General features: G+C 43.1%; 3 protein-coding genes across 4 annotated transcripts in view; all 3 read left to right on the plus strand.

Annotated features, from left to right (window-relative positions):
* LOC123518543 (ralA-binding protein 1-A-like) overlaps positions 1 to 8,157 on the plus strand; it is an 18,642-nt gene extending 10,485 nt beyond the window's left edge. The window contains exons 10-13 of the mRNA XM_045279367.1: positions 372 to 1,146; positions 1,546 to 1,717; positions 2,017 to 2,134; positions 3,094 to 8,157. Of these exons, the coding sequence (XP_045135302.1) occupies positions 372 to 1,146; positions 1,546 to 1,717; positions 2,017 to 2,134; positions 3,094 to 3,222 (1,194 nt within the window). The 3' untranslated portion in view covers positions 3,223 to 8,157. The remainder of the gene's footprint in view (positions 1 to 371; positions 1,147 to 1,545; positions 1,718 to 2,016; positions 2,135 to 3,093) is intronic.
* Positions 8,158 to 8,734: 577 nt separating this feature from the next.
* LOC123517817 lies at positions 8,735 to 10,598 on the plus strand. The gene is made up of 3 exons (XM_045278324.1): positions 8,735 to 9,666; positions 9,791 to 9,935; positions 10,175 to 10,598. Exons 1-3 carry the CDS (start codon positions 9,175 to 9,177, stop codon positions 10,393 to 10,395), a joined length of 858 nt encoding a protein of 285 aa, XP_045134259.1. The 5' UTR covers positions 8,735 to 9,174; the 3' UTR covers positions 10,396 to 10,598.
* Positions 10,599 to 15,601: 5,003 nt separating this feature from the next.
* The window catches only part of LOC123517113 (protein SEC13 homolog), a 26,625-nt gene continuing 19,726 nt past the window's right edge, over positions 15,602 to 22,500 (plus strand). Inside the window, exons 1-7 of one of the 2 annotated variants that reach the window (XR_006678400.1) lie at positions 15,602 to 15,757; positions 16,213 to 16,386; positions 17,387 to 17,525; positions 18,024 to 18,154; positions 19,275 to 19,532; positions 19,772 to 19,915; positions 20,717 to 21,266. Coding sequence is in view for 1 of the 2 variants with exons in the window: in XM_045277027.1 (XP_045132962.1) it covers positions 15,755 to 15,757; positions 16,213 to 16,386; positions 17,387 to 17,525; positions 18,024 to 18,154; positions 19,275 to 19,532; positions 19,772 to 19,915; positions 20,717 to 20,809 (942 nt within the window). In the remaining variant the exon portion in view is untranslated. Of the gene's footprint in view, positions 15,758 to 16,212; positions 16,387 to 17,386; positions 17,526 to 18,023; positions 18,155 to 19,274; positions 19,533 to 19,771; positions 19,916 to 20,716; positions 21,300 to 22,500 lie in introns of those variants that run through there. The other variant, XM_045277027.1, reaches the window with a different exon arrangement.

A 22,500-nucleotide genomic window follows, 5' to 3' on the forward strand; every position in this document is an offset into this window, starting at 1 on the left:
GTATGTGTGTGTCTGTTGTGTTGTGTTTTCTCCTGTGTGTGTGTGTGTGTATGTGTCTGTGTGTGATGTGTTTGCCAGGAATTCTATGTGTATTCTGTCTATCTGTCTGGTATTTTGTGTATCTCTCTCTCTTATTCTGTCTATTTCTCTCTTTCTTTTATTCTGTGTATCTCTCTCTTTCTTGTATTCTTCCTATATTTTTCTCTTATTTTATCCATATTGTATTCTCTCTCTCTCTCTCTCTCTCTCTCTCTCTCTCTCTCTCTCTCTCTCTCTCTCTCTCTCTCTCTCTCTCTCTCTCTCTCTCTCTCTCTCTCTCTCTCTCTCTCTCTCTCTCTCTCTCTCTAACAGTCCTTCCATCCCTCCACCAGAGAAAGCTACGGTCGGCACAGCGGAGAGAGGAGGAGGAGAAGCAGCGGAAACAAGGCAGTGTGGAGCAGCGGAAGGTGGAGTTAATGGAGAAGGAGTCCACCTCAGAGGAGTCCCAGCGTGAACATGAGGATGAGGACCCTGGGATGACCTTGAAGGGTGGAGCGCTTGTTTCAGATGATAGCAGCAAGCAGGAAGGGAGTGAGAGGAGCGAGAGAAGTGAGAGAAGTGAGAGAAGTGAAAGCCAGGGCCACCAAGACACCACCACCACCACTGCCACCACCAGTAATGTGACAGTGATGCAGGTGGAGGAGGCGGTGGTGAGTGGTGGTGAGCAGGAGGGTGTCAATGTGGTGGTGCCTTGCCATGCCATCCCAGCGCCACCCAGGGTAGCCACACACAGCAAGGTGGCACTTAGCAGGGAGCCATGTGTGGAGGTGGACGAGAGTGTGGAGGTGGCGGAACAGAAGGAGGAGGAGACGAAAGAGGAATTAGTGATAGAAGAGGATAAAAAAGAGGAGGTGGAGGAGGAGGGAACAGCGAAGGAAGACAAGCAAAACAAACAAACGAACGTACCACAAGACGCTGTGAGTGTGAGTGTGAATGTGGAGTCCGACTTGGCACCACCACCAGCGCCACATGTGACTGTCATCAAGGTGGTGCCGGGGACAGTGCCAGGGGTGGGTCAGGGGTCGTCAGGGCCTGCTGGGTGCTGGCCGGAGGTGAAGAGATCCCACCAGCCAGAGGGCCCGTTCCTCGATGACTCTGGACTGAAAGGTAAGCGGTCTTTTGTAATGTATGTTGATCGATTTTATTTATTTATTTATTTTTTTATATAAAGTTAGAGAGAGAGAGAGAGAGAGAGAGAGAGAGGATAGTTCTGTATTTCCAACTTCCTATGACTTGACTTCATTCAGTACTGGGACATATTTTTACCTTGAGATTTGTGTACCATTAGATAATTTTATAGACATTAGCAAGGTTCTATGAAGGTCAGAAGATTAACAGCCACAGTCTTCACTGTTTTAACCCCTTCAGTACTGGGACACATTTTAACCTTGAGATTTGTGTACGATAAGACCATTTTATTTACACTAGCAAGAATCTATGGAAGTCAGAAGATTAACAGCCACAGTCTTCACTATTTTATTGTCACACCACACACTGACTCCCCAGCGGCAGACAGTGAGCACCTTGCATTGCTGGCGAAGGAGGCGCTGCTGGTGGCGGAGCACGGGGAACTCCTCTCCCTGAATCATGACCTCATGCGGAAGCTGCAGGCCGAACACGCGGAAATTAAGCGCCTTAGGGAGGAAATACAGGAGATGCAGACTCTCTATGGCTACAGGTACTAGTGCTGTATTGTGGTGTGCTGTGCTGTGCTGTTTTGTGCCTCTTACTGTGTGTTATATGCAGTGTGTGTGTGTGTGTGTGTGTGTGTGTGAGAGAGAGGAAAGTGGGAAAGGAAAGAAATGCATTTTTTTTTTTTACTTTCACACAAAAATAAGGAGAGAGAAAAGAAAAGAGTGCCATTTCAAGAGAGAGAGAGAGAAAGAGAGTTAAAGGAATGAAGTAACAAGCATAACATTGAAAGCAAGATGGAATGTGAGAGAGAGAGTGAGAGAATATTTACTTACCTTCCCGCAGAACTTACTCCTACGACAGCAGTGAGAGTGAAGGCAGTGAGAGTGACGGGGAGAGTGACACAGAGGAGGACATGCTCAATTGGCTCAGTATGGTCACCAAGGCCAACCGGGAACTGCAGGTCAGCTCAATGGCTCTTTGTAAACAATAACCCAACCTGATTCAACCTAACCTAACCTAATCTTTTATCAAACCTAATTTAACCTAACGGAACTTAACCTGACCTAACTTTTTTTTTTAATTAAACCTAACTCTAACCTATTTTAACGTGACCTAACCTAACTGTACCTCACCAAACAAAATTTTTAACCTAACCTAGCCTAACCTAATTTGACCTAACTCAACCTAACCTAATGTGACCAAACCAAACCTAACCTAACCTGATCTAATCTAATCTGACCTAACTTAACCTACCAAACCTGACTCAACTTTTACTTAACCTTACCTAACCTAACCTAACCTAATTTAACCTAACCTGACCTAACCTAATCTAACCTTACCTAACCTAACGTGATTCATTATTTCTTTTATTTATTTGTTTATTTTGCTTTTCCATAACATTTACAAGCACAACACTTCCTTTATTCTTATCTTTGGCAACACTTGCACTATCTTATCATCCCCATAGCAAAACAACAACAAGCATTTACTCCTTTATTTAAAGAACAAGCATTTTTCCCCCACATTTAAAGAATAACAAGTATTTTTCCCACATTTAAAGAACAACAAGCATTTTTCCCCATGTTTTCTTCATTTCCAAGTCAAGAAATGAACATAAAACACAATACCTCTTTTCTTTGACGTTTAGAAGCATTTTTTTCCCCCATATTAAAAAGAAAACAAGGACTTTTACCCACATTTTTCCCACTTCCAAGTCAGAAAACTGACATAAAACACAACATTTCTTTCCTCTAACCTTTACAAACACTTCCACACTTTTATCCCACAGAAAAAGTCAATATTTGAAGAACAACAAGTATTTTCTCTCATTTTCCTCACTTTCAACTCAAAACAACAAGCAAAATAGCAACACTTCCCTTCTGTAACCTTTGCCAACACTTGCACTGTCTTATCCTGCAGGAGGGGAACCGTTCCTTGACTCAGCGCATTCAGGAGGAGAGGGAGGCTGTCATTCAGATGAGAGTCAAGCTGCAGGAGGCACAGTGGAAGGGCTATTCTCACGACACACCCATCACACCCATCTGCTAGCCCCACACACCCTCTCCCCCTTCCTCCTACCATCCCTGCTGCTGTGAGATGGGTGACTTGAAAGGGTGATTCTGAAGGGTGACTCTTAAAGGTGACTCTGAAGGGTGACTCTTAAAGGTGACTCTAAAGGGTGACTTTGGGTACTATTGTGTGTGATGGACTTGGTGTGTTAGAGTAGAGAGGTGATGTGGTGATGTGTAACTCCTGCCAAGTGTGTGAGGTGTGTGTCTCAGTCCTGGTGGTGGTGTGGTGTGGTGTGGTGTGTGCAAGGAATATCATCATCACCACCACCACTATTAGCCAAGAAAGTGGTGATTTTGTTGAGTTGTGTTGATAATCTTTTGTCTAATACACCATCTCTCTCTTTCTCTCCGTCTCTCTCTCTATCTCTTTCTCTGCCTCTCTGTTTGCCTGTCTATCTCTCCATCAATCTTTCTGTTTTCTCATTAATTTTCTGCTTCTAGGGATTAATTTCAACTCAATCTTCCATTCAAAGTTTGGGAAATTAATATCAACACCCTGTTCCCAAAAACACACATTTTCAACACATTTCATATAGTTTAGAATAACGCTTTACATTTACCAGCCTTAGTTAGTGACAGGAGAGGCTGTTGCTGGCACTGCTACTGCCCTCTGCCTCTCCTCCTCCCCCACACATTTACTCAAGGTGATCAGGGCAGAATACTAAAGGGAAGTCACAATAGGGAAGCTTACTTGACATTGTAACACCTTCCCTATTGAAATATTGCTCTGGGAAAATGTTTTTGCTTTGGACGGCGAACAGGAAGATGCGTTTGGGTTCCAGTTAAGCTGTTTTGTCTCTCACCAATGATCCTGCTGGTGCTGCTACCCTCCTATGACCTCCTATTTATCCTAATTTCTCTCCTCTCTTCCCCCTATATACCTATTCCTTCTACAACACTCCTATCAAGTTATCTATTTATTTTTACTAGACTTTTTGTCCCTTTCCTCCTTGCTTCCCTCAGCCAGGACAGCCCATCCTTCACTCTTCACTATGTTGTCAAACCAGCGCTGTGCATTTTACAAAACAAAGGTGGTGTGATGTGTTCTGGTGTATTCTGGTGTGTGGTGTGTGTGAATGCATAATAGTGACTGGTGTGGTGTGGTGTGGTGGTGTGGCAGAGGACATAAGGAGTGTGGTAGTGTGGTTACAATATGCCAGAGTTCAAATCACAGCTGGAATCTCATCTCTAGGTGCCGATCAGAGACAGGAACTTTCCATTCTATGCCAAGGTTGTGTAAGGGTGATGCTACCTGTCCTGGACTGAAACTCTTCCCCCCTTTGTGACTAGCAGTGCTTCAGAAAAGAGGCTCAGTTGGTGTTGAGACATGGCAGGGAAAATATTGCTCTCCTCTCTGCTAATCCTCAAGGCAGATATAGACACACTGAGTACACCACACACTAATATCTTGACTTTTTTTCTATTTATTTTTTTATGCAGAAGGAAAACCAGCAAAGGGCAACAAAATATATAAAAAAAGGCCCACTTGAGTGCTGGCTCCCTTAAAGACTTATGAAGATTTAGCTGAAATTAAGGAAAAAACGTCTTGAATTAAGGAACTAATGTCTTACACAAGCAGTGGTTCCGGAATAGCTTCAGTTGGTGTCAGGACGTGGTGGGGGGAGCATCGCACTCCTCTCTGCTGCTGCTCCTGCTGGCGTCAACACACTAAAAACGAACAAGGCCTCAACTTTTTGATATATACTTATATTATACAGTCTATGTACACAGTATGTATATTTATCGTATTTTGTCACGTCCCACAGACATATTTTTTCGCTTACGAGGGAAGTTTTATCGCGTGGTATACATACATAGTGGTAATATATCATACCTAACCTCCTCTTTGTTATTATTGTGTGTGTGTGTGTGTGTGTGTGTGAGTGTGAGTGTGAGAGAGAGAGTTTTATTTATCTCTTTTATGGATTTCTGTACAAGAGTATTGAATGCAAGTGTTTTGAGGAAAGTACTGTGTGTGTGTGTGTGTGTGTGTGTGTGTGTGTGTGTGTGTGTGTTTGTGTGCTTGTGTGTGTGTGTGTGTGTGAGTGTGAGTGTTACAAGCATAATGAATTCAAGGGTGTTACAGGTGTGTGTGTGTGTGTGTGTGTGTGTGTGTGTGTGTGTGTGTGTGTGTGTGTGTGAGTGTTACAAGCATAATGAATTCAAGGGAGTTACAGGCGTGTGTGCATGTGTGAGTGTGTGTGCGTGCGCGCGTGTGTGTGAGTGAGTTACAAGCAAGGCATTATCAAGTGGTGCCTGGTGATAGATAAAGCTAAGTAACATGTTTTTAAATTGTCTGTAAGTAAATACATAACCTTTCTTGGGAAGGGGGGGAAAGGGAAGATGCCGCCACACTCCTTCTCAATGTAAATAAACTTGCATGGAACAAAACAAAACCACCAAAAAAAATAAAGAAAAAAAATCAAATATGTAGGTGACCTCATATCAAAATAATCATAATATAGAGACAACATATTATTAGATACATAGAGACACATATTTTATCATACATATTTTAATCCCCTCGCTAATAGTTTGTTCCTGCCCGTATGTTTTAACTAATGACTCAAATATAATCTCATTTTTATGGGTTTTTTTTTCAATGTAGTGATGAATTGGTTGTCTTGTCTTAGATCTGCACTGGTTCTCTCTCCCTCTCACTCTCTCTCTCTGTCTCTGTCTCTGTCTCTCATTTTCTTCCTCCTTATCACAAATTGTTTCTTCTTATGTGTTATGATCTCTTAGTGTTCCTTGGGTTACGACACACACACACACACACACACACACACACACACACACACACACACAGACACAGACACACATTAGGTACTGGCTGTGCGTACATTAACAGGTCTGGGTGGTGTTACCTTCTCCAGTCAGACAGTGTGAGGAGTGTTCTTGATCCCTGAGTGACGCTAATGAGGGTTTTTCCAAGTCTCATACTCTTCCTTTCCTCTTCTGCCTTGGTATGTATCACGGTCTTCAAGTGCCGCTGGTTAGGTCCATGTTACTGTTGACTTTTAATGGAGTGTTTTTTTCAGTTTTTATTTATTTTTTTAACTTATTTTTTTGTCAGCTTGATCTGGTTAATGTGGAAAAGAAAAAACGGTTTTGAAGAAAGTGTTTAACGATCTTGATCTATCTTGTATGGTTTGTCAAGTGTAAGTGTTCAGGTTTGTTACAATTAACTTTTAATGGAATATTTTATCGTTCTTTTTCTGTATAATTATGTACATTTATGAGTCACTTGACGGCATTAGTTTATAAAGACTTTCTGTGATGGGCAAGGCACCCACTGCTGTCCCCTACCATGGTGCCAGAGGTGGTGCCAGGCCTGCCCAAAGTTTACAAAAACAGACTTAACCTCTTCAGTACTGGGACACATTTTTATCTTGAGATTTGGTTACTAATAGATCCATTTTATTGACATTAGGAAGGGTCTTTGGAGGTCAGAAGATTAATGGCCACAGTGTTCACTATTTTAATCACCCACTTGAGTTTCTGAAGCTGTAGAAAGTCACCAAATAGTCACCAGAATGAACATAGAAATGCGTCATTTTACTGAAGGGGCTAAGTAAACACCTGGACAGAGTTGAAATGGGTGTGCGTGCGTGTGTGCGTGTGGGGCTCTCCCGGCTTGCAGTTCACCCTCACCTCACTCTCTCTATTCACTTGTAGCCAAGGTTAGTAGTGGAGTTGCTACATGAAAACCATTATCAAAAAACTCTTGCTAGGTCGTGTGGAGTGATTGCGGAAGTGTCCAGCTGTGCCGATAGGTGGATAAGCTTGCTGGGCTGCTCAACTGATCCATTTAGCAGTGTGGACTATAAGTGGAATTTGCACAGAGGGAGAAGTGTGTGCCAGGGTTTACAACTTGGATTCGCTTCAGTAATGTACTTAATGCTGCTCTCCACTTCCCTAACCTTTTCACTGCAGTCATGTAACATCATTAGGGCAACACAAATATATTCATCTTACCACAACACAGACAATATTATGTGGTGGTGAAAGTCTGTCTCGTATTTTTAGACACTTCTGTCCTTCACCTCCACTATTTCAAAAGGCTTTATCTAAATTTACTCAAGTCTTTTAAGTAATTTTTAAGATTCTGGAGCAGAGTGACAAGGTTTTCACATTATTAACTGGAGAAACACTCTTAAAAACCTGGCTAATCATCTCCCTAGCCTTGAAAAATAATCTTGGTGAGAGAGAGGAGCATTTTTTAAGGTGTTTTTATAGTCCTGGAGGCAGAGTGCCAAGGTTTCTGCTTTATTAAGTGGAGAAACACTGTTGAAAACCCCACTAGTCATCTCTGGCCTAGAAAAATAGTGGTGGTGAGAGTTGAAACCATTTCTTAATACCAATGAAAGCACTCCATCACCTCTACACGCCCACATTATCTTGAAATTTTGCTTTAGAACTGCACTGCTTAAGTACAGAAAAACAACAGCAGTCACCAGTTGAAATGTGAGGCGAGGCAGACATCACAGCTAAGACTAGACACTATTACACTGACTAACCACAACTTACTGAGAAAATAATGTATAAATTTTACCATGGCAATGAAAAGGTTAGGGAGGACAGAAGCATTATAGATATTAACACTGCACCATTCACAGTACGAGCATAAGGGAAGCTGTAAGAAGCTGTTTGGCTGACACATGGCAGTCCTTGTGTGATGCTGCACTGAGATGGCCTGAAAGGAAGGGAAGTAAAATGAAGGGAGTGTATGTATGTGTAGGTAATAGTTTGTGGTGCTACAGACAGAGGCAAGGTGGCTGGCGGGCTGCTTGATGATAATGTATGTCGTCCTAGGTTGTGTGCCTTCCATAACTTGTTGATTTGTGGCAAAGTCTGATCTGTTGCTTCAGGATAGGCAATGATAAAAAAAGATAATAAAGTTTACATTCAATGCTATGTATTTTTTACCCATCCACGAGGTGTGTGTGTGTGTGGGTTTATTTATGTATTTACGTATATTATCATAATTTTTATTTGTCCTTATTTGTTTATCGATTTGTGTTTATTTTATATATTTATTTTCATTATGTAAGTAAAATGGTTTTTGCCAAGGCAACAAAGGTTATTACAAGAGAGCCACTCAAGCAGGAGTAGGAATAATATTGGGATGAGGAGCGCGCCGTGCCTGTGTCACGCACATCGATGTGGTGGACTTGGCCAAGGTCATACATCTTCAGATTACGATGGCTTACTGGCTTTGATTCGCCTCAACGCCGCGCCAACAAGCAACAACTATCACCCACTACTGTTACTACTATTGTCAATAACAGTGATGATAGCCAATAATAATAATAATAATAATAATAATAATAATAATAATAATAATAATAACAACAACAACCATTAATTCAAGAGGTAAAGGATGAATCGAACAAACTCCTTGTAACATAATCACTTCAGGAAAACTGTGCCTGTTGATACGGAGTGAGGCTAGAAGATGCTGACGCCACAAGACAAGAGGGCTCATTCCTCAAGCCTCAAGGACGGCTCTCTTGACCATAAAGACTTCTTATATAGGTCGTGCATCATGCGTCACTTCCCAGTGCCTCAGTGAGGACGGGCAGAGGCAAGAGGAACCTGTTGGGAGTGTCTTGTGTTGTTACTGAAGTCAGTCAAGACATTCAGACTGACAGACAGACACAGGCAGAGCCATTGTGTCAGTCCTCCACCATAAATAAAATTGCCTGCGCCACTAATGGGCGGAAGCTGAACAGCGCTTCTCATACACTTTTCAAGTGTGCCTACAAGCGCTATAGGCCTTACCGTAAAAAAAAAAAAAAAGGCCATTCACACACGTGAAGTGACCTGCATCAGTCTACAGAGAACCAGACGCTAAGCAACAAGCTGTCAGCCAGCCACAACCGCCAGCCATCCAGTCACACTGTACACTTGTGTGTGTCACTCAGCCATGTGGTTGGCACGGGTGGCGGCAGTGGTGGGCCTGTGCCTCGGGCTGGACGCGCTGGACGTCCCAGACACTCCAGATTACCTGAAGTGCGCCAACGGACTCTTCAACCAGGTGCAGGAGAGGCTTGACACAGACATGACCGCCTTGAAAGACCAGTTGACGGGCATCCAGGGGCTGTGCGCACCAGCGATAACTCAAAGCACCCAGCTAGTGTCCAGCCCAGACAACACGCTGACACTGCTGGAAAAGATTCAGGTGATGGAGGAGACGATCAACCATATGAAGGGGAAGCTGAACGCGGCAGCAACGAAAGATGACTTACGCGAAACGGAAGTCTCTATCAGTGAGACAGTAGAGGCAGTCTTGACGGAAATCGAGGGAAATGTCAAGGGAAATTTGAAGGAGAAAGATGCTAAAAAATTGCTAAATGAGAGTGTGGATGTAGTAGTGCAGTCGATCGGGGAGTTAGGGCAGTGTGCAAGCGAGGACAAGGTGAGTGAGGGCCTTTTGTCTATCTCTATGTCTGTATTATTTCTGTATTTCTGTGGCTGTACGTATGCATGAGCACGCGCCTAGTGTGGTCCCCATAATTCTCTCTCTCTCTCTCTCTTCACAGGTGGCGGCGGTGCAGGAAAGAGTGCATGAGATGGAACAGAACTACATGGAGAAGATTGAACGATTAGAGGAGATGGTGAAAGAGATATTGAACTTCACACGTACGCCTCTACCAACCCTGCCGCCCTCCACCATCACTCCCCCAGGTTTGTGAGTGTTTGTTTATTGATATAACTCTCTCTCTCTCTCTCTCTCTCTCTCTCTCTCTCTCTCTCTCTCTCTCTCTCTCTCTCTCTCTCTCTTAATAGTTTTGAATACGAGTAACTGTAATAACTATATCACTTGGTGATAAAGATTATTATTATTATTATTATTATTATTATTATTATTATTATTATTATTATTATTATTATTATTCTCTCTCTCTCTCTCTCTCTCTGGACAGGACCCGTGTACCCGTGCGAGGACTCAACCTTCCCCGGCAACAATATTGACGCATGCGGAGTGGCCGTGAGGTTCAACAAGTGCCACCTGCAGACCGTGGCCTACCATTGCTGCCGCACCTGCACCGCTCACAACAAATTGCCGGAGATGGGGCCCTGGCGATACATGAACGCCACCAGGGTTGTGAACACTCTTAATGTGATGCGATTCTTTACCCTGTGATGGAGCTGTGGTAGAGTCAGCTGTAGTGGTCGTGGGCGTATGTATCTAGAGTAGTTTTATGGGAAGAGGAGAGAAGAGGACCCGTACGTCGTGGTGTTTTTGGGCGGGTTGGGGTAGGAGGAAGAGCTGCCAGTGTGCATTGTAGCCATAAGATCAAAAATATATCCCTGCTTACATGCCACAATAAACTTGAAACAAAAGAACTACCTATTTTCATTTTCCTTATAATGAGATTCATAAAAGCCGTCTGCTGGATGTGTTTACTTAATATTGTGCCACATAACGCTTTGGTCTGACATTGCTAAGGTGGCAGTTGGAGTCTCGCCCGAGCCCGTGAGTTGAAGGTGTTTGCCGGGAAGTTGCTGGTCCTGCTGCTGTGGTATGGGGCGCCACACTGGAGAGCTGGGTTCACCTGACTGACAGTGGAGAGAGAACGTCAGATGTCATGGATACCAGAACTAAAACCAACGAACTTTACCTTATCGTTGTTTTCCCGCCATTGGTGTCACTAAATGGAGCCACATGACTATGCCTGACTATCACCTGTTCAGATACAACTATGACATGGCGTGTGTTGGTGTGGTGAAGGTTTACGTCAGGCAGAACGGTGATGGTGGTGGTGGTGGTAGCGCCGGCGGCGGTCACAGCGGGGCTGGGGAGTGCATGGCGGTGGTTGTGGCAAGTTATGAGGCAAATGAAAATAGACGCACTTCTTTGGTTTTCAGTTTATTGTGGCGTGTAAGCAGAGAGATATTTGATATTATGTTTACAATAGACACTGGCAGCTCTTCTTACAGTCCCAACCCCCAATATATACCACGGGGCGTTCTCTTTGACCTCTCCTCTTCCCACATATATAAGGAGCAGCAACTCTAAGATGTGTCTGGGAAGGAAACAATTAAGACCCTCCTGACGAAGAGACCAGCCAGGAAGACATGAACACTAACTCTACCACTGACTCCATCACAAGACAAAGGATCGTAACATTTCAAAGACATTTACAACCCTGATGGCGTTCATGTATCTCCAGGGCCCCATCTCCGGCAGTTTGTGGTGAGCGGTGCAGGTGTGGCAGCAGTGGTAGGCCACGTTCAGCAGGTGGCACTTGTTGAACCTCACGGCCGTCTGGCATATGTTGAAATAACGTCTGCCGTAAAAGGTGGAGTCCTCGCACGGGTACACCGGGTCTGTGGGTACGGTGAGGAGTGGATGAGAGAGAGAGAGAGAGAGAGAGAGAGAGAGAGAGAGAGAGAGAGAGTATACTAAATAAACATACACAAACCTGGCGGAGAGGTGGTGGTGTAGGTATTCGTAGTGGTGATGTTGTAAGGAGTGGCGGTGCTGTAAGGAGTGATGGTAAAGGGAGTGGTGGTGGTGTAAAGAGTGGTGGTGTAGGGAGTGGTGGTGCTGTAAGGAGTGGTGGTGTAGGGAGTGGTAGTGGGGTAAGGAGTGGTGGTGTAGGGCGTGGTGGTGGTGTAAGGAGTGGTGGTGTAGGGAGTGGTGGTGCTGTAAGGAGTGGTGGTGTAGGGAGTGGTGGTGGTGTAAGGAGTGGTGGTGTAGGGAGTGGTAGTGGGGTAAGGAGTGGTGGTGTAGGGAGTGGTGGTGGTGTAAGGAGTGGTGGTGTAGGGAGTGGTGGTGCTGTAAGGAGTGGTGGTGTAGGGAGTGGTAGTGGGGTAAGGAGTGGTAGTGTAGGGCGTGGTGGTGGTGTAAGGAGTGGTGGTGCTGTAAGCAGCTGTTGCTGCTGCTGCTGCAGAGCGCTCATCCAATGCGTTCAGCTTCCTCTGCATTTGGTTGAGCGTCTCCTCCATGGCCTCCATCTTTTGTAGCAGAGTCAGCATGTAGTCTGGGCTGGACACTTGCTGGGTGCTTTGAGCTGTCTCTGGTGTGGGTGTGGGCGCGCACAGCTCCTGAAATTTGAGCTGGACGCCCATCAACTTGTCATCCAAGGCGGCCATGTCTGTATCAAGCCTCTCATTCACCTGGTTGAAGAGTCCGTTGGCACACTTCTGGTAGTCTGGCGTGTCTGGGAGGTCGAGCGCGCCCAGCCCGAGGCACAGGCCTGCTACTGCCGCCACCCGTGCCAACCACATGGCTGAGTGACACACACAGGTGTACAGTACTGTGGATGGCTGGCTGGCAGTTAAGTGGCTTGTTTCACTGACTGACTGCGTTGGCTGGTTGTCAGTCTGTCTGTCTGTCTGTTGCAGTGTCTTGACTGACTTCAGTGACACCACAAGGCACACTCCCAATAGGTCCCTCGATTTGGCCTCTGCCCCCCCTTACTCTGAATGACTGACTGACAGACTGACTGTATGAGGCGGTGTGACGCTGCTGCCGCGGGACACAAAGGCATCTTTCTTCGCTGCTCCCGGCCTTCCTTGAATTCCTGGCACACACACACACACACACATACACGTTTGTTTAGTTTATCTTTAATGTCTTGAAGGCACGTTTGCTTTATTATTATTATTATTATTATTATTATTATTATTATTATTATTATCATTATTATTATTATTATTATTATTATTATTATTATTATTATTATTATTATTATTATTATTATTATTATTATTATTATTATTATTATTATTATTATTATTATTATTATTATTATCATTTGTAGTAGAGATGTATTGGATGTAGAATTTCAGACATCCGTGGATGCGGATGTATATGCGGATGTCATTTTGCAGATGCAAATGTGGATGAGGATGCAATCTCTACTAAAATGCGGATGCAAATGCGGATGCGGATATCAAAATATGACATCCTCGCGGATGCGGATGTGGATGCGGATGTTTTTACGTCAAACGCTCTAACCAAGAAGGAGAAAAAATAAAGATAAAAATAAAATGCTTCAGTGTGGGACCATGCAGACAGCAGCAGAAGTAACAAATAAAAACAAGGTGAGAGAACCAAAATACTGCCAAATGAGTTGGAATGGTGTCTTAACAGTTAATACTTCTCTCTTTGAAAGTATTTAATTCATCCATTTAATTCATCCATGACTAATATTTCTGCTATGCATTTATCCAATTTCTTTGCCTTAGGGTTAGAAGCATCTATGATAGTAGTGATAATAATAATAATAATAATAATAATAATAATAATAATAATAAAACAATAACTAATATATTACACTTCTGTGTAAAGCTTTTCATCGGCCACTCACTATATCAGAGGTAACAGGCGACGACAGGAAGACTCGTGCGATAAGAAGAGGTCAGTGCTGTCGGTTCATATTTTTCAATATTATCATTTGTATAATTATGGAGACATTCGCAATAAATGTATTTAAGGAAGAAGCACTGAATGCTATCATGTGAAGTGGGAATAAGGTCTAAGACTGCAAAGTACGACATTACTCAGCCACACGACATACGCATGAAGGCGGTGTCACCCTAACACTTTTTCCGTCGATTAATGCGATTTTCGTCTTGTTTTCAACGTTCCGCATGAACTTATCGCATGAATTTGTCAGACGATAGGGATCGTCTCCGTCTGCAAATATTCCGCCTTTGTTTACATACCAAGACCAAGACCACAAGACTTGCTGCGTCTCCTCAATCTGCTTCTACGTGCATTGGTTCTACCATTAATGAACGCATCCATGCACGATTTTTGGCTTGTTTAGTTCGTCTAAGTTTCGTAATACACAGTATTACGCTCAGAGCAGCGTATCTTTGCCGCAGCGTGGCCTCCATGTTTGTTCACATTAATTTGTCGGTCTGTGTTGGTGGGAAGTGACGGCGGAAAGTGACGACGAAACACCGTTTGTGTGTGACGGGCAGCAGCGAAAATATTGTCGATTTTCTGAAAAACGACGGAAAAAGTAGACGAAAAGAGTGCTAGTGTGACACCGCCTTTACAATCTCTCTCTCTCTCCACCAGCAGCAGGAAGGTGACAAGCAAGGGTGATAAACCTCGATCCTCTCCCTCTCCCTCTTCACCCCTCACACAGTGACTCGATCGCTCATCTGTCGTTACTAAGTTTCTAACATTCCACCATTCACAGTTTGCTATTTATTTACTATGTATTTGTACTTCATGGTCACTATGTAGAATTCGCTCCCTCGTCCTGTCCTTCCCCTAAATTCTATTTGCTTTAGTTTTACTAGATAATCAATATATTAGACACATCAATAAATTTACTCCACATTTCTAAGCTCTGTCTGAACTCTTGTCTGTAAGCACTAGGCAGTGCTCTGCAAGTCTGTGACTGCGTGTCCATATATTACTCTATGATCTATAGGTTGTGCAATGCATAAAACATCCGCATCCACACATCCTCTGTAGAGTGCGGATGCGGATATATATTTTCCCATAAATGCGGATGTGGATATATATTTCCTCATAAATGCGGATGCGGAGGCGGACGCGGATGTTCAGATTATCACAAGTACGGATGCGGATGTAGATGCGAATGTGAAAAAATATGCGGATGTTCCGCTGATGCGGATATCCGATACATCTTTAATTTGCATGTAGTATTGGTAGGTATTATAGTAGGACGTAGGTAGTGGTGGTAGCACATGTAGTAGTAGTAATCGTCGCTGTCGTCGTTGTCATTGTTGTTGTTGTATAGAAATTAGTACTTGATTGATTATTAGCCGGCTTGTTTCCCTGACTGTGAATTGGCTGGCTGGCTGGCTGGCTGATAGGCTGTTCCTTGGTGGATGGCAAGATCCATCCTCCTTCTTTGTTGTATTTCATTATTAATGCAACAATGAAAATATATCAATCAATCAACTTGATCGTAGAAACTTAAAGTGATGGAAAATTTGAGTCAGCGCACACCTGCCTTTCATCCGCTCAGCTTTCCACCTCCTGTGATCCTAGGGTGCATTGAATCATTGGCTTGTAATTAAATGTTTCTATGTGAGGGGCGATGCTTAGTAACTTAAAAGAAGGTGATGCATTGTAAACCAGCCTTCAATTCTCTCTCTCTCTCTCTCTCTCTCTCTCTCTCTCTCTCTCTCTCTCTGGCTGATATGTGTATTTTCCCAAATAAAGAGAAAGGAAAGAAAAAGAGAGACGTAGATTAGAGGAAAGACAAAATAATAGAGGGAAGATCGAGATAGAAAAGAATAAAAAAGAAAATAAAAGAACATCTACACACGAAAGATAAAGATACCACATAAAACAACAACAAAAATAAATGAACACATAAATAAACACAAAAAACAAGGTAGAAATTATTAAGAGAGATATTAAAACCAAGTCGGCAAACAGGTTGGAGAATTTAGTGAGTGTTGAGTTGCCACGTTGAGCCGAAGGAGCTGTCATCTGTTTACCTTGCAACACCAGCACCACCAGCAACACCCGCGCCTCCCCTGCACTCAACACCGCCGCAGCCATGGTAACTATCCCTTCAACACCCTGCACAGAGAGTATTGAGGGTGTTGAGGTGTGGAGGAGAGAAAGATGTGGTGTTGATTGGGGTGAAGTAATGGTGTTGACTGGGGTGGTGGTGTTGCGGTGATCAGCTGTGTGGTGGTGTTGTGTTGTTAAGGATCGTATAGTGTTGTGGTGGTGGTGATGATTTGTGTGGTGTTTTGCTGTGACCAACTGAGTGGTGTTGACTGGGATGGTGGTGTAGTGGTGTTTTGTGTGGTGTTGTGGCGATCAGCTGTGTGGTGTGGGATTGACTGGGATGGTGGTGTATTAGTGTTTTGTGGTGGTGTTGACTGGGGTGGTGTTGTGGTGATTGGTGTTGTTTCCTCCCCTCACTCTCCCTCACCTCCCTTCACATTCCCTCTCCTCCCTTCACATTCCCTCTCCTCCCATCACCTCCTCCTCCTCCTCCTCCTGCAGGTTTCCGTGATCAGCAATGTGGAGACGGGCCACGATGATATGATCCACGATGCCCAGATGGACTTTTTTGGCACCCGTCTTGCCACCTGCTCCTCAGACCGCTCCGTCAAGATCTTTGAGGTGAAGGGGTCCACACACACCCTAGTGGCCAACCTCAGAGAACACGAGGGACCGGTATGTTGCCTAACCTAACCTAACATAAGGACTTTGGTGCCTTTTAAGAGGGAGGCATCAAGGCATTTGTTTCTTTTGGGTAACTCTTTACTTTTCTCTCAGGGAGCCGGCACTCAAGTGGGCCTTTTTTTATTAATATTTAGTTGCCCGTGGCTGGCATCTCTTCTGCTTAAAAGGAATAGTTATAATAACCTAACCTAATGTAACCCAACCCAACCTAACCCAACCTAATCTAACCTAACCCAACCCAACCTAACCTAACTTAACCCTAGGCTCACTCAGGGAATGGCCAATACTAACAAGACCCTTTATTTATTTCATTTTATTGATTTATTTGGTGAGGAGGGAAAAATTGTCTTGTATATGCAGTATATTTGTATTTATTTGTCGTGATGGCCGTCATGGTCTTGATCTTCATTTTGGGCACATCTAATAGTAGCAAGACCCTTTTTTTTTTTTTTTGGTGTAAGAGGGGAAGATTGGTGAAGGGCAACAAAAATAGTGATTAAACAGTAAATTATCTATCTATCTATCTTTCTTTCTTTCTATCTTTCTATCTTTCTTTCTATCTATATCTATTTATCTATCTATCTATCTTTCTTTCTTTCTATCTTTCTTTCTATCTATATCTATTTATCTATCTATCTATCTATCTATCAGTGACAGTATTTTGTTATATGTTAGTAAAAGTATACTTCTTTGTTTTGTCCAGTGGCAGTATTGCATCCTCCACGTTACTGTAAGCATGTTAATTTTGGGTCTCTAAAACTGTGTGTGTGTGTCTCCATGTATATATCTATTTATTTATCTGTCTATCAATACATCTGTCTATCTGTCTGTCTATACATCTATTTATCTATCTATCTATTAATTTATACACCTATCTATCTATATATCTATATATCTATATGTCTCTTTATCTATCTATACATATACACATCTATACATCTATCTGTCTATCTCTATATCCATCTATCTATCTATCTGTGTGTGTGTGCAGGTGTGGCAGGTGGCGTGGGCGCACCCAATGTTCGGCAACATCCTGGCGTCCTGCAGCTACGACCGCAAAGTGATCATTTGGCAGGAGGACGGACACAAGTGGAAGAAGATACATGAACACGCCAACCACGACTCATCAGGTGTGTGTGTGTGTGTGGTGTGTGTGTGTGTGTGTGTGTGTGTGTATCTTTTTTTCTTCTCTTCTTTCTTTAGATTGTCAAAAAGTGTGTGAGAGAGAGAGAGAGAGAGAGAGAGGTTAGATTAAAACATTTTCTTTTCTTTCAGTTTCATTGTTTTTTTTTCTTTTCTCTTTTCTCTTTTCTCTCTTTCCCATCTTTCATTTTTTTTTTTTTTTTTTTCTGGTTCACTTTCTTCATCTTTTCTTTTCTTCCTTCATGTTTTTTCTCTTTAACTTCCTGAATATTGACCACAGTCACAGTTGCCATTAAATAAAGTCACACAAGCGGGTTAAGAGAGGCATTTGCTTCGTAATTTTGACTGACATTTTTCCTTTTTGTAGAGATCCAACACTCAAATGGGCCTTTTTTTTTATATTTTCTTTTCTTTCTCTTTTTTTTCCCCTTTTCTTCTTCTCTACATAAAAAAAAACCAATAACAATAATTGGTTTTGGTTACAGTGAACAGCGTGTGTTGGGCGCCACATGAGCACGGCCTGGTGTTGGCGTGTGCCTCGGCGGATGGCTCAGTGTCCATCCTCACCTCCACTGCTCACACCTGGGAGTTTAAGAAGATCACCAACGCTCATTCGGTAAGTCCTGTGGTGCTCTGTGGTGCCTGTGTGGTGTCCGTGTGGTGCCGCTGCTGCTACTGCTCCATTAACCCCTTCAGTACTGGGATGCATTTTTTACCTTGAGATTTGAGTACCATTAGATCATTTTATTGACGTTAGGAAGGGTCTGTGGAAGTTAGAAGGTTAATGGTCCAGGGTTGTCACTATTTTAACTCTGTCTTCACTATTTTAATCCCTTCAGTACTGGGATGCATTTTTTACCTTGAGATTTGTGTACCATTAGATCATTTTATTGACATTAGGAAGGGTCTATGGAGGGCAGAAGATTAATGGCCACAGTCTTCACTATTTTAACCCCTTCAGTATTGGGACACAATTTTACCTTGAGATTTGTGCACCATTAGACCATTTTATTGACATTAGGAAGGGTCTATGAAGGTCAGAAGATTAATGGCCACAGTCTTCACTATTTTAATCCCCTGTGGAAAGTTACCAAATAGTATTACAACAAAACTTTCACCTCACTTACTGCCTTGAAAACTTACCATTACAGACAAACACTTTATTTTCCCCACTAGACTGACCGCCAAACTTACTACCTTCAAAACTGATAGGTACAAACAGTCTCGTTCCCTACTAGACTGACAGCTAAACCCTCGCCTCACTTACTTACTGCCTTGAAAACTGACTATTACAAACTGTCTCTTCTTTTCCCTACTTAAGATAAAATTGTCTCATTGTACCCAAAAGTCGCGGTGAAAATTGTGTCTCAGTATTGAAGGGGTTGATCTCACCTTCTAGACTGACAGCTAAAACCCTCGCCTTTCAAACTTGCTCCCTTGAAAACTGACAATTTAAAACCGTCTCTTTCTTTCCCTTCTTAAGATAAAATTGTCTCATCGTACCCAAAAGTCACAGTGAAAATTGTGTCTCAGTATTGAAGGGGTTGATCTCACCTTCTAGACAGACAGCTAAACCCTCACCCCATTAACTTACTCCCTTCAAAACTTTAGAGAAGATTGTCTAGTCATACCCAAAAGTCACAGTGAATAATGTGTCTCAGTATTGAAGGGGTTAATCTCACCTTCTAGACAGACAGCTAAACCCGTACCTTACAAACCATCTCTTTCCCTACTAGATTGGCTGTAACTCCGTCAGCTGGGCGCCTGCTGTGGCCTCAGGGTCAGCGGACGGCTCAGGGCGGACGGGGGCAATACCAGTCCAGCGCATTGTGACAGGCGGGTGCGACACTTATGTAAAAATCTGGCGTCTGGATGGCACGAGTGGAGACTGGGTGGAGGAGAACAAGATGGAGGGACATTCTGATTGGGTGAGAGATGTGGCCTGGGCTCCCTCCATCGGCCTGCCTCGCTCCATCATTGCCTCATGCTCTCAGGTGTGTGGTGTGTGGTGTGTGGCAGTGGTTGTTCTGTATGTCTAGTGTGTGGTGTGGTGTGGTGTGTACTGGTGTGGTGTGGTAGTGGTGTGGTATTTAAAGTCTTAAATTCTGCCAGCTATTTCTTTTCCTTTTCTATTTCTTTCCTCTTCATTTTACCTGCATTATCCTCCTCCTCCTCCTCCTCCTCCTTCCTTTATATATTCCTTTGTATGTACATGTGTTTGTGTGTTTGGCAGGACCGGCGCGTGATCATCTGGGTGAACGACGGGGTGACCGGTGTGTGGCAACCCCGAGAATTGAACACCTTCGATGACGTCATTTGGCATGTCAGCTGGTCCGTCACTGGCAACATTCTGGCTGTGTCCGGCGGGGATAACAAGGTGTGTGCTAGTGGTGGTGGTGGTGGTGGTGGTGTTGTCAGGTTTTATGATCTTATTTCGTTTTTATTTATTTTATTTATTTTGGTATATTAAGTTAGTTTTTTGTATTTTTTTTTTTTTTGTTCTTTGTTATTGTGAAATATGGTGGTGGTGGTGGTGGTGGTGCAGTAAGTCAGGTTTTGTTATTATATTTTAGTTTATTTATTTATTTATTTATTTATTTTTATTTTGGTATCTTTCTTTTTTTCTTTTTGTTATCGTGAAGTATGGTGGTGGTGGTGGTGGTGGTGGTGGTGGTGGTGGTGGTGGTGATGATGGTGATGGTTGTGGTGGTGTGAAGATTTGTTTTTTATTTGTTATTTTATTTATTTATTTATTTATTTTTTATATTGTGTTTTTTTATATATATATATATATATATATATTTTTTTTTGTTGTTGTTGTTGTTGGTGGTGGTGGTGGTGGTGGTGGTTTTAACCTTACTTAACCTAGCATAATTTAACATCAACCTAACCTAACTTAACCTTAACCTAACCAAACTTACCTTAATTTTACCTTAACCCAGCCTAACCTAACTTGTCCTGAATTTTACCTAACCTAACTCACACTGAATATAACCTAACCTATCTTTAACCCAGCCTAACCTAACTTATCCAAATTTAACCTGACCTAACCTATCTTTGATCCAGTGTAGCCTAACTTATCCTAACCTAACCTATCTTTAACCCAGCCTAACCTAGCTATCCTAATTTAACCTAACCTAACCTAGCTTAATCTAACCAGCCACACTTCTCCAAACAGGTGAGCTTGTGGAAGGAGAACCTGGATGGGCAGTGGGTGTGTCTGAGTGACTCCGCCAAGAGCCAGCCAACCTCCGAACAGCGCACCTTATAAAGAGACAAGTGTAGAGGAACACTGTACAACCTCACTATTAATGCCCTCAGCATCATGACACACTTCCATATGCATTCTGGCGACCATTTGGCAATTTTACACACCTTCAGAAACATAGGTGGAGATTAGAATAGTGAAGACTGTGGGCCATTAATCTCCTGACCTCCTGACCCTTCCTAATGTCAGTAAAATGGTCTAATACCCCAGAAAATCAAGGTTAATAAATGCATCCCAGTACTGAAGGAGGTACAAGAAGGGAATCAATACAGAGGGGCGAGTTTTATGTAGTAGTTGTGAGCTGAGTGAAGGTTGGCAAGGAAGGTGTGGGAATTGTAACTATGATGTGGAAATGTAAGGCAGAATTTTGTGTTTAATTAAAGGTTCTTGTTGTTAATTATGGATGAGGGGAATGATATATGGTGTGTGTGTGTGTGTGTGTGTGTGTGTGTGTGTGTGTGTATTTTTCGTATAATAAAGTATAGCAACATTATTACTTGTCTGATTTGGTTGAGCTGACAACACACTCTCTCTCTCTCTCTCTCTCTCTCTAGAGGCGTTTCTGTTGTTCTGGTGACATGGTAACAAGTTTTCTGTATTATCAACAGGAAAAATACTCTTTAAAACTGCTAGTCATCTCTGTAGTCTTTGAAAGTGGTCGCGCGAGAGAGAGAGAGAGACGTAGAGGGAAGCATTTTTGAATATCGCGCTCAACCAGACCGTGTCACTGCCTAGGCTACACTTCCTGCTGGCTGGTGCAAAAGTTTCTCCTCTCCAAGACGTTCTGTAATACTATTGGCGGGATATCCGTATTAAAAAACGCCTTATTCTCCCACCACGACTATTTTCGAAGGCCGCAGAGATGAATAGCGGGATTTTCAAGTGTTTCTCCAGTTGATAATGCAGATATCTTGTCAGTCTGCCTCTAGAACCATAAAAACTGGCTTATAAACGCTCTGCTCTCTCATCACGACTATTTTCCAAGGCCACAGAGATTATTAACGGGATCTTCAAGAGTGTTTCTCCAGTTAATAATGCAGATATCTTGTCACTCTCCTTTTAGAAACGTAAAAAACACCTTTAAAAACTCACGGGAATTTGAATAAAGCCTTTTGAAATAGTGGAGATCAAGCATATATAGGTACTCCAGAACACGAGCCGATAGTGAAGTGCATAGAAAGGAAACTCTCTGGTGTGGTGTTGGCAAGGCTGGTAAGGCGCCTCTCGACAGCATCACTGCTTCGCTCAAGGCTTCGGTGGTGGCCCGCTGCAGCCTCAGTGAAGTCAACACACGCCGGGCAGGGAGAGTGATCCATGTGGTGAGATATTAATGCAAGAATAGACAGAAGCAGTGGGAGAGAGTGAGTGATAACCAAGCTGCAAGTAAAGGAGGTGTTAGTGAAGTGGTGTGAGGGAGACAAAAATGCCGAATGAGTGAGGGAAGAGGGATAGAAGAGGAAACGTGGCACTGGGAGGGCCGAGGAGATGGCATGGGCAGGAAGGCTACAAGGAGGAGGAGGAAGAAGAGGAGGAATAACTGTTACTTCGAATCTTGGTGAGTGTTACCCCCCTTCAGTATTGGGACACATTTTTACCTTGAGATTTGTTTTGATGCAGGAGGGACAGCTGACGAAGGGCAACAAAATATGAAAAAAAAAAAAAAAATAATAATAAATGAATAGACCCACTGAGTT

The sequence above is a fragment of the Portunus trituberculatus genome, chromosome 6, assembly GCF_017591435.1.
Source record: "Portunus trituberculatus isolate SZX2019 chromosome 6, ASM1759143v1, whole genome shotgun sequence".
Lineage (NCBI taxonomy): Eukaryota > Metazoa > Arthropoda > Malacostraca > Decapoda > Portunidae > Portunus > Portunus trituberculatus.

What these genes read in the sequence shown, in the direction of transcription:
- LOC123517817 (XM_045278324.1), top strand. Translation starts at nt 9,175, where the DNA reads ATGTGGTTGGCACGGGTGGCGGCAGTGGTGGGCCTGTGCCTCGGGCTG. An exon ending in AGTGTGCAAGCGAGGACAAG is followed by an intron (nt 9,667 to 9,790) that starts GTGAGTGAGGGC and finishes CTCTCTTCACAG; the next exon opens with GTGGCGGCGGTGCAGGAAAG. An exon ending in CTCCACCATCACTCCCCCAG is followed by an intron (nt 9,936 to 10,174) that starts GTTTGTGAGTGT and finishes CTCTCTGGACAG; the next exon opens with GACCCGTGTACCCGTGCGAG.